The 11,905-nt window shown below is 47.7% G+C and overlaps 1 protein-coding gene across 1 annotated transcript; it reads left to right on the top strand.

Annotated features, from left to right (window-relative positions):
* The first annotated feature begins 1,502 nt into the window (after positions 1–1,502).
* Positions 1,503–8,809, top strand: LOC130360476 (vomeronasal type-2 receptor 26-like). The gene is made up of 4 exons (XM_056562965.1): positions 1,503–1,538; positions 1,778–1,882; positions 5,673–5,796; positions 7,425–8,809. Exons 1-4 carry the CDS (start codon positions 1,503–1,505, stop codon positions 8,333–8,335), a joined length of 1,176 nt encoding a protein of 391 aa, XP_056418940.1. The 3' UTR covers positions 8,336–8,809.
* Positions 8,810–11,905: the final 3,096 nt, after the last annotated feature.

Below are 11,905 nucleotides of genomic sequence, written 5' to 3'. Positions count from 1 at the left end.
AGGAAGAATCCACACCTAGCAACGCCTCTCCCACGTTTACTAGGTGCGGGCATTTCCCGAAAGTGGAGGACGAAGAGGACTGTCTCTCAGGAAGTGCTCAGTACTGGCACAGTACAGACATAGATTCTTGTCTCTACGACGGCTTAGTTCTTGTGGGGTAAGGCGAGACCGGTCCACCTGCATGGCTTCCACGGCGGGAGGCCCAGGAACAGGTTGAGGTGGACGTAAGAAAACGGGAGCCAGACGAGGAAAACGTCTTGGACGAGTCCTTTCTTTCTCCTGGAGGAGTTCCTCTTGTCTTTCGGAAAAACGTTTATCAATCCTGGTGGCCAGCAAAATGAGGTCACAGAAGGTAGAGGGCAGCTCTCGAGCTGCAAGGACATCCTTAATATCACAATTAAGTCCTTTCTTGAAAGTAGAACAGAGGGCTTCATTGTTCCAATTTAGTTCTGCGGCGAGTGTGCGGAACTGTATAGCATAGTGCCCCACCGAGGAACCTCCTTGGGTCAAGTTCAGTATGGCAGTCTCTGCGGAGGTAACCCGGGCGGGTTCCTCAAAAACGTTACGGAATTCCCGGCAGAAGTTCTGTACAGAGGTGGTGGCAGGATCAGCGCGGTCCCAAAGTGGTGTAGCCCAGGCCAGGGCCCTCCCGGTAAGCAGACTAAGGATGAAGGCAACCTTGGCTCGCTCAGTTGGAAACTGATCTGAGAGTAGCTCGAGATGAAGGGAGCACTGAGACAGGAACCCTCGGCACTGCTTGGGGTCTCCGTCGTATTTGTCCGGCAAGGACAAACGGATTCTGGATCCGGAAGCAACTGCAGGAGGAGAAGAAGTGGCAGATGCAGACAGAGGTGCTGGCTGTGACTGAGACGGCAGGAGCTGCTTAATCATAGTGGTTAGCTGAGCCAGCTGTTGACCTTGCTGGGCGACAATGGTGGTGAGGTCCGCCAGGCTAGGCAATGGAACGTCAGCGGGATCCATGGCAGGATCTTACTGTCAGGATTCGGCAGGCTGGTGGTGGATCCTCTGTGTCAGTGAGGGATTGGCGTGGACCGTACCGGAGGATCGGTTCTAAGTTGCTACTGGTTTTCACCAGAGCCCGCCGCAAAGCGGGATGGTCTTGCTACGGCGGTAGCAACCAGGTTGTGTCCTCCGGTAGTGGCTCAACCTCACTGACTGCTGAGACAGGCGAAGTACAAAGGAGAAGGCAGGAGCGTGGTCGGACGTAGCAGAGGTCAGGGCAGGCGGCAAGGGTTCACAGGCGAGAGGACAATAGCAATGGGTTCGGCAACGGGCAAGGCAATACACAACAGTAAGGAACGCTTTCAAAATGGCACTAGGCACATAGATCCGGCAAGGGCAGGAAGGGGAAGAACTCTTAAATAGGCAGGGATACAGTGGGGGAATCAGGAACCAGTGCATCAATTATTGGTGCGCTGGCCCTTTAAATTTACCATAGACGGCGCGCGTGCGCCCTGGGGAGCGGGGCCGCGCGAGCCGGGATGCCGAGGACGGAGCAGCAGCGCACCGGAGCACAGGTAAGAAGGAGGTGGACGCGGCGCGTGAGCGGTGGCCAGCCGCTATGCGAGCCGCGTCCCTGGGACAATAGGACCCGCGCCCCCGGTCAGTGTCTCTGACATGGAGACGCCGGGGACCGGGGGCAACCGAAGCAGGCAGCGGGCGCTCCGATCCGGAGGCGGGGACCGGAGCGCTCGCTGTAACACTAATCATATGCTGCAGAAAAACATTATTACTCTTATCAGATATATCCGCTTAGCTATTTGCTTGTAACCAGGAGTTGAATCTGCTCTCTGAAAACGATTCAAGAAGCAAGAAAGAAGATTTATGGGGGTCTAAAGAGGAAGATGTAACAATGAAACAAGTAGGAGTCCAAATGAAATAATTCTGAGGAAAATGAAATCGATGCAAAATAGCGGATACATCTGTAACCTTCAACATAAAACAGGAATTCTGCCCTATAATCTCATATGACTATGAATAAATGCTTAAAAATAAATGCTTCCGCCTGTGTAGATATATGGACTTGGAGAACCAATCAAGATGTGACAAGATGATTTTTTATGTGATTGACAACCGCCCCTTTCATATATAACAATTTACTTCCTTAACAAAGAACTGTCTTAGCTGAGAAAGGAGATTACACCAAACTCTTGTGCGATATTCTTTTCTTACGTCCACACTCAGCACACAGATTAAACAGAAGTCACTCACATCTGAGGCCTAACCAGAGACACTCCTCGACAGTCTCTATGAGACATTCTATGCTGCCCGTGATGTGCTTGTGATGCAATATTAGCGGTATTATTAACTTTTGTCAGTAGTATCACCCGCACTAAACCTGTTACACAGACTTGTAGTGCGGGTGATGCTGATTAAAACGGTACTCACATTGTGTAGATTCGTCCAGCCATTGCGCCACAAATCGCCACTTCTCCTTCGGCCGTGTTATAGTACTGCACATGCGCCGCTTACTGTGCAACGAGGTCTGCAGCTGTGAACCCGAGAGGATCGCCACTCCTGGGAGGATAAAGTAAGCGGCGCATGCGCAGTACTATAACACGGCCGAAGGAGCAGGGAGGGGGTTGATTAATATTTATGAGCCGGGCGCAGCGGCTGCCTGCCGAAGATAACTTCAGGGTGCTCAAAGCTCAGATCGGAGCTCCGCCCATGTCCCAAGGCCCTCATTAGCATATATAGAAAAATGCTAATTGTGGCGGTACGGCTGGGTGAATCTACACAATGTGAGTACCGTTTTAATCAGCGTCCCCCGCACTACAAGTCTGTGTAACAGGTTTAGTGAAGGTGATACCACTGACAGCTCTTATAATAGTAGGAATAAGCATATATACAGCACTTGTGACACTGAGCTTGTTTTATATTTTAATGGACAAATAAAAGGAAAATTTTAGGCTCCTCTTCACAATGGTATTGGTCAGCTGGTGTTACACTGGATCATTAACCTCTTAAGGACACACCCCTTTTTCACCTTAAGGACTGAGCCCTTTTTCGCAATTCTGACCACCGTCACTTTACGCATTAATAACTCTAAAACACTTTTACCGAATATTCTGATTCTGAGATAGTTTTTTCGTGACATATTCTACTTTATTTTAGTGGTACATTTTTGTCGTTACTTGCATCTTTTTTTGGTGAAAAATCCCAAAATTTCATGAAAATGTTGAAAATGTTGCATTTTTCTAACTTCGTAGCTCTCTGCTTGTAAGGAAAATGAATATTCCAAATACATTTTATTTTTATTCACATATACAATATGTCCACTTTATGTTGGCATCATAAAATGGACATATTTTTACTTTTTGAAAAAATTAGAGGGCTTCAAATTAGAGCATAAATTTTCAAAAATGTCATGAAAATTGAAAAATCTGAAGGGACAGATGTTACAGAACTACAACTCCCAGCATGCCTAGACTGCCCAGGCATGCTGGGAGTTGTAGTTTGGCACCCACTAGAAGGACAGCAGTAAAGATCACTTTACTGCCCCCTTCCTTCCCCCCTCCCCCCCACCGTCATTTCCCTACCTGCGCCGTGATCTTCGCAGTCTCCAGCGACAATCGGCAGTCCCCGCGCATCTTCTCCTCCAGGTACCGTCCTCAATCTTCTCCCCCCGTTCTGCCCGACATCCAGAACGGTGGGCAGAACGGAGGGTTGCTATGGCAACCCACTGTCCTGTGCTGCCATTGGTCAGAATTCAGTTCTGACTAATGGCAGGGGATAGGAGGAAATCGCAGCACTGTGACCTCACTCCTATCCCTCAGGATGATCGGGGCTGTCACTGACAGCTCCGATCATCCCTATTTTCCGGGTGATCGGGTCACCAGAGACCCGATCAGCCCGGAATAGCAGAAAATTGGATGTCTGAATTGACATGCGATTTTATGCGATCGCCGACATGGGGGGGTCTCAGGACCCCCCTCGGTGATGTGCCGGGATGCCTGCTGAATAATTCCAGCAGGCATCCCGGTCCGGTCCCCAAACGGCTAGCGGCGGGGACCGGAATTCCCACGGGCGTATGCATACGCCCTACGTCCTTAAAGGGGTACTCCGGTGAAATCTTTTTTCTTTTAAATCAACTGGTGGCAGAAAGTTAAACATATTTGTAAATTACTTCTATTAAAAAATCTGCCAGTACTTATTAGCTGCTGAATGCTACAGAGGGAATTCCTTTCTTTTTGGAACACTGATGACATCACGAGCACAGTGCTCTCTGCTGACATCTCTGTCCATTTTAGCAACCATGCATAGCAGATGTCTGCTAAGGGCAGCATGGTGGCTCAGTGGTTAGCACTGCTGCCTTGCAGTGCTGAGGACTTGGGTTCAAATCCCACAAAGGACAACAATAAATAAAGCATTATTATTATTATAATAATGTCAGCAGAGAGAACTGTGCTCGTGATGTCATCAGAGAGTATTCCAAATAGAAAATAATTTCCTCAGTAGTATTCAGCAGCTAATAAGTACAGGGAGGATTAAGATTTTTTAATAGAAGTATTTTACAAATATGTTTAACTTTCTGCCACCAGTTGATTTAAAAGAAAAAAGGTTTTCACCGGAGTACCCCTTTAAGGACTCAGGATGCAGGGGGTATGCATACCCCCTACGTCCTGAAGAGGTTAAGGACCAAGGACATACCGGTGCGTCCTGAGTCCTCTCCCTTTCTGTAACGTGTGGCCACAGCGGTGCTCCACGTCATAGAGGGTCGGGCCCGGGAACCCCTTCCCTAAAAAAAAGTTTGAATCATCCCCCTCTTACCATTTAAAAAAAAAAAAAAACTGTGTAAATAAAAATAAACATATGTGGTATTGTCGCATGCAGAAATGTCCGAATTATAAAAATATTTTGTTAATTAAACCGCATGGTTAATGGCGTACGCGCAAAAGAAATGCCAAGTGTATTTTTGAACACTTTTTATATCATGAAAAAATGAATAAAAAAAGTCCGATCAATACAAAAATGATACCTCTAAAAATTTCCGATCACGGCGCAAAAATTGATCCCTCAAAGCGCCATGTACGTGGAAAAATAAAAAGTTATAGAGGTCAAAAGATGACAATTTTAAACATATTCATTTTTGTGCATGTAGTTATGATTTTTTACAGAAGTACGACAATACCCAACCTATATAAGTAGGGGATCATTTTAATTGTATGGACCTACAGAATAAAGAGAAGGTGTCATTTTTACCGAAATATGCACTGCGTAGAAACGGAAGCCCCCAAAAGTTACAAAATGGTGTTTTTCTCTTCAATTTTGTCACACAATGATTGTTTTTTCCAATTTTTAGTAAATTTTAGGGTAAAATGACTGATATCATTACAAAGCAGAATTGGTGATTTTTTTAAATGTAAGGAGAAAAAAATGAAAGTGCAAAAATGTAAAAAAAAAATACCTGGTCCTTAAGGTTAAAGCAAAGAGAATTCAGTATATTGGTCGTGTACAGGACCCTCATTTTTGTGCTATTGAGTTAATACCTTAGTTGCTGCTCAGAAAGATGCCGGAGTATTTTTAGTCTTTCTGAGCTACAGCAAAGTAGGCACATAGATTCTGGACCCATGCAGGTGCCTTTTGACCCAGAAGAGAAGGTCTGTGCTATCCAGGGTAATCCTCCCTAAGTCTTCATGGTCTTTTTCTAGATCCCTACATCTCAATGTTCAGAGATCTGTTCACCAGGAAACAGGAAAGTCTCCAGATCCAGAATCTACTCCTGCTGCTATGACTGTGTCCAGTGCTCCCTGGGGGAAATCTCCAACATGACTGGTAAGAAGATGCTATATTCTTGTCAATATTATATCATTATAATCTCCTATACCCACAATGAGAGGTAGATTTATATAAAACTACACATCAAAGACAGAATCAGCAAACCGACAGGTAGTCAAGGTCTATGCCAGGGTCAGAAGTCAGGAGGGGTCATCAGGGACAGAGCCAGATACAAGAGAAAGGTCTACAGCCAAACCAGAGGTCAGGTAGCCAAGAAGGAATGTCAATACCAGAACTAGAAGACAACATAGGAAACCAGGTAGTCAAGCAAAGAGGTTGTACACAATAGGTAAAAGCTACACTAAAAACACAAGTGAGTCATACCTGTCATGTATTGGGGGGGGGGGGGGAGAACTGAGCCCTAAAGTTGTCCCTTTGAACCACTCCCTGTTTACTTGCCCATCCGACCTAAATGGTGGATCAACAACTTGAAGTCGGTCCCTTACTAGCGCTAAAGTGCATGGGTGTCAAAGCCAACCAAACAAACAGAACTGTACAAAGTCAGGAAGCGAGTCAGAAACATAACGGAACCAACCAACAGATATATAAATACAAACAAGGCAGGATATAGCATACAAAAGCACTGTTCACACTGGACTCAGAACAAGGAACACATTATAGACACCTCACTCCAAGCATGGGGGACATCAATACCAAAGTCAAATAGGCTCCTAGCCAATGGGCACTCTGGCCTAGGGTGAAACAAAAATCATATATACAAGCAAACATAGGTACAGACACAAGACTCACTCACTCCTAGATGGACAGATTAGCACAAGGCTCAGAACAAGATCCTATCCTCGAAGTTGCAGGATTAAATAAGTTCAAAACCAGACTAACATAATGCACAATGTGAATACAGGCAACACAAAGCAAGTGCAGAACTAACATACACAAATACTAAAACCTGACAAATGTATTAAAACAAAGCAAGCTAAAATCTATATCTAAAACAGGACAGATAACTATGGTTAAAACTCAGGATATGGGCAGAGACAAAGTTATCATGGCCAGAATACAGGTCTAATCACCAGCAGAGCTAGGGTCTAAATAACCCCACCCAGGATACCATAGGCTGGAAGCATTAACTCTTCCCAAACCAGGAAGAATAAAAGCAGACATTGTTCAGAAAAAAACAATGTCTGAACAGGACCCAAAGCAGAAAATACAAAATAAAGATAATCAGACATTACAATACCATCTGTGGCCAGCAGACACCTGTAAAGATATCCCAGGCTTCAGGAAAGAATCTCCGTAAGTCTTGGTTCACTCTAATGTAATATGGGCAGCTGTCACTTTGGGTATCAGACTTACAGTTGGATCGGGACCTATTGCATCAATATTTCCCTAGTGTAAACACATCCTAATGCATGACAAAGCTTACTTATATATCTTTTTCTCAAAGTCATAGAGACGATATGGACCCATTTATTCTATGGCACTGTATTAAGCATCCTTACCACAATGTTCCGTAAGAAAGTCATGTACCTAATCCTAAAGTCTCTGCAGTCATGACTATAGTGACTCTTTATCCTGACTGGAGAAAGTTCTTATATTTTGGTAAATCTATATTTCACAGTCAGGACTTATATTGGCTCATAAATGGTCGCTCTTATGTTTTCCAGACAGTGAAACCTGCATGAAATGTTCTGACCTTGACTGGCCCAATGAGAAGAAGGATCGTTGCGTCCCAAAGCTGCAGGAATTTCTCTCCTACACAGATGACACAATCGTTCCGGTTATTTCTGTGGTTTCCACTATATTTTCTTTCCTTACATTCATGATTCTCATTACTTTTATTCTGTACCAAGACACGGCCATCGTGAAGGCCAATAACAGAGACCTGAGCTTCCTTCTTCTGGTCTCCATCATGCTGAGCTTCCTCTGTGTCTTCTTGTTCCTTGGACATCCGGTGGACCTCACTTGCCAGATACGTCAGGTCTCATTTGGAATCCTCTTCTCAGTAGCTGTTTCTTGTGTTTTGGCTAAAACGGTGACGGTTTGCATAGCTTTTAAAGCCACTAAACCCGGCAGCTCCTGGACACGCTGGATTGGAAGCAAGTGGTCGAATTCTTTGGCGTTGTTCTGCTCATCCATCCAAGTCATAATCTGCATGGGTTGGCTGGCTCTAGCGCCCCCCTTCCAAGAGCTGGATACTCATTCCTATCAGGGAAAGATCATTGTGCAGTGTAATGAAGGCTCCATTATTGGGTTCTATTCTGTCCTGGGTTATATGGGGGTCTTGGCGGCTGTTAGTTTTATTACAGCTTTTTTAGCTCGGACATTACCGGACAGTTTCAATGAGGCCAAGTACATCACCTTCAGCATGCTGGTGTTCTGCAGCGTCTGGATTGCCATGATCCCGGCTTATCTGAGCACCAAAGGGAAATACATGGTGGCTGTGGAGATATTCGCCATATTGACCTCAAGTGCTGGACTTTTAGGGTGTATATTCCTCCCAAAGTGCTATATTATCCTCTGGAGACCAGAACTTAACTCCAGAACTCATTTACTGGTGGAAAGGAGAAGAGGATGAGATATTTGTGTAATGTTCACTTTAATGATGACTATAGTAGAAAATACAGAAAATGAAGTTTACAATTGTATCTCAGCTAGGTATAAAACTTTCAGCTTCATCCCACAGAACGGGACTGGGAGTCTTTGGCTGATCTGGGCAATGTTAGGAAGCCCCACAGAGAATGAATGGAACATCAGCTGCACATGCACACTGCCATGTCATTCACTTGGGGGAAAACTGACCTGCGTTCTCAGGATAAGTCAGACCCCCACCTATGGCAAGGGGACACCTTCTGATCTTGTGGTAACCCCTTTAACATTTGTTCATTGTAAACTTCAGATATTCTCCATCCTGATCAATGTGATCATTACGCTGAACACTGACTGATCCTCATGAGATTTCTATATGACTGTTATCTACTGTTGTTTCCTTGGGCTCACTAGTGGAGATGATCTTGAGGGCCCCTTTATCTTTATGTCGGCATATTAATTAACTCAATTATGAATTATGACATTTTCAAAATAATAATCTGGTGAATTACAGAAAATTTAATCGATATAGTTCAGATCTAAGCAGATTAATTCTCAAATATTAAACAATTATTTATTTTTTCATATCAACTGGTGCCAGAACTTTAAATAGATTTGCAAATTATTTCTATAAAAAAATGTTAACCCTTCCAGTACTTATTTTTATGTCTGCCGCTGGTTAAAACAAAGACAAAAGCCTCCCCGATGTTTCGCCGATAAATCCGCTGTTACGCCTAGCGCTCCGGGTCCCCGCTCCTCCCCGGAGCGCTCACGGCGTCTTTCTCCCTGCAGCTCCCCGGTCAGCGCTGACCGGGAGCGCTGCTCTGCCATGCCCGTTGGGGATGCGATTCGCACAGCGGGACGCGCCCGCTCGCGAATCGCATCCCAGGTCACTTACCCGTTCCCGTCTCCTGCGGTCATGTGCTGGCGCGCGCGGCTCCGCTCTCTAGGGCGCGCGCGCGCCAGCTCCCTGAGACTTAAAGGGCCAGTGCACCAATGATTGGTGCCTGGCCCAATTAGCTTAATTGCTTCCCACCTGTTCCCTGGCTATATCTAGTCTCCTCCCTGTCACTCCCTTGCCGGATCTTGTTGCCTTGAGCCTAGTGAAAGCGTTTTTGTGTGTTTATACCCTGTGTACCAGAACTTTGCTATCTCCCCTGACTACGAACCTTGCCGCCTGCCCCCGACCTTCTGCTACGTCCGACTTTGCTTCTGCCTACTCCCTTGTACCTCGCCTATCTTCAGCAGCCAGAGAGGTGAGCCGTTGCTAGTGGATACGACCTGGTCACTACCGCCGCAGCAAGACCATCCCGCTTTGCGGCGGGCTCTGGTGAAAACCTGTAGTGTCTTAGAACCGGTCCACTAGCACGGTCCTCGCTATCCCTCTCTGGCACAGAGGATCCACCTCCTGCCAGCCGGCATCGTGACAGTAGATCCGGCCATGGATCCCGCTGAAGTTCCTCTGCCTGTTGTCGCCGACCTCCCCACACTGGTCGCCCAGCAAGCCCGACAGATTGCCCAACAAGATCACCAGCTGTCGTACTTGACCACCATGACTCAGCAACTCCAGTCGCAGCTACAGCAGATTCAGTCTCAGCTACAGCAGCAGCAACCATCTCCTCCGCCAGCTCCTGCACCTCTTCCGCAGCGAGTGGCCACTCCTAGCCTCCGCCTGTCCTTGCCGGACAAATTTAATGGGGACTCTAAGTTTTGCCGTGGCTTTCTTTCCCAATGTTCCCTGCATCTGGAGATGATGTCGGATCAGTTTCCTACTGAAAGGTCTAAGGTGGCTTTCGTAGTCAGCCTTCTGTCTGGAAAAGCCCTGTCATGGGCCACACCGCTCTGGGACCGCGATGACCCCGTCACTGCCTCTGTACACTCCTTCTTCTCGGAAATTCGAAGTGTCTTTGAGGAACCTGCCCGAGCCTCTTCTGCTGAGACTGCCCTGCTGAACCTGGTCCAGGGTAATTCCTCCGTTGGCGAGTACGCCATACAATTCCGTACTCTTGCTTCTGAACTATCCTGGAATAATGAGGCTCTCTGCGCGACCTTTAAAAAAGGCCTATCCAGCAACATTAAGGATGTTCTGGCCGCACGAGAGACTCCTGCTAACCTGCATGAACTCATTCATCTAGCCACTCGCATTGACATGCGTTTTTCTGAGAGGCATCAAGAGCTCCGCCAGGAAAAGGACTTTGATCTCTGGACACCTCTCCCACAGTCTCCACTGCAATCTGCGCCTAGGCCTCCCGCCGAGGAGGCCATGCAAGTGGATCGGTCTCGCCTGACCCTGGAAGAGAGGAATCGTCGTAAGGAAGAGAATCTTTGTCTGTACTGTGCCAGTACTGAACATTTTTTGGCGGATTGCCCAATCCGTCCTCCTCGTCTGGGAATCGCACGCTCGCACTCAGCTCTCGTGGGTGTGGCGTCTCTTGATGCCAAGTCGGCCTCTCCACGTCTCACGGTACCTGTTCGGATTTCCACTTCAGCCAGTTCTCCCCTCTCAGCCGTGGCCTGCCTGGACTCTGGAGCTTCTGGGAATTTTATTCGGGAGTCCTTTGTCAATAAATTCCGCATTCCGGTGACCCGTCTTGTCAAGCCACTCCACATTTCCGCGGTCAACGGAGCCAGGTTGGACTGTACCATACGTTTCCGCACGGAGCCCCTTCTTATGAGCATCGGATCTCACCACGAGAGGATTGAACTTTTGGTCCTTCCTAATTGCTCTTCTGAAGTTCTCCTTGGACTACCCTGGCTTCAACACCATTCCCCAACCCTGGATTGGTCCACTGGGGAGATCAAGAGTTGGGGCTCCTCTTGTTCCAAGGACTGCCTTCTACCGGTTCCCAGTACTCCCTGCCGTGACCCTGTGGTTCCTCCTGTATCCGGTCCCCCTAAGGTCATTAAGGACTCTGCCTGCCACAGGAAATGCCCTTCCCCCCCTCCCAGTTCCATCAGGCAAGCTTCTGTGTCCCCTCATGGCCCTCGTCCTGGTGTCACACTGCCCCGTGCCAGGTCTCGCCCTCTGCCCTCTCTCCCCATTCCTACTCCTGCGGTTCTGCCTGCCGTTGAGGAATCCCTCCATCCTTTCCCGGTGTCCTCATCCCAGGGGAGGCAGTTACCCGATAAAGAGAAGGGGAGACCTAAGGGGGGGGGTACTGTTACGCCTAGCGCTCCGGGTCCCCGCTCCTCCCCGGAGCGCTCACGGCGTCTTTCTCCCTGCAGCTCCCCGGTCAGCGCTGACCGGGAGCGCTGCTCTGCCATGCCCGTTGGGGATGCGATTCGCACAGCGGGACGCGCCCGCTCGCGAATCGCATCCCAGGTCACTTACCCGTTCCCGTCTCCTGCGGTCATGTGCTGGCGCGCGCGGCTCCGCTCTCTAGGGCGCGCGCGCGCCAGCTCCCTGAGACTTAAAGGGCCAGTGCACCAATGATTGGTGCCTGGCCCAATTAGCTTAATTGCTTCCCACCTGTTCCCTGGCTATATCTAGTCTCCTCCCTGTCACTCCCTTGCCGGATCTTGTTGCCTTGAGCCTAGTGAAAGCGTTTTTGTGTGTTTA

This window comes from Hyla sarda, chromosome 3 (assembly GCF_029499605.1).
Source record: "Hyla sarda isolate aHylSar1 chromosome 3, aHylSar1.hap1, whole genome shotgun sequence".
Lineage (NCBI taxonomy): Eukaryota > Metazoa > Chordata > Amphibia > Anura > Hylidae > Hyla > Hyla sarda.
Note: the sequence above shows the minus strand (reverse complement) of the source record. Positions and strands in the feature narration are given on the sequence as shown.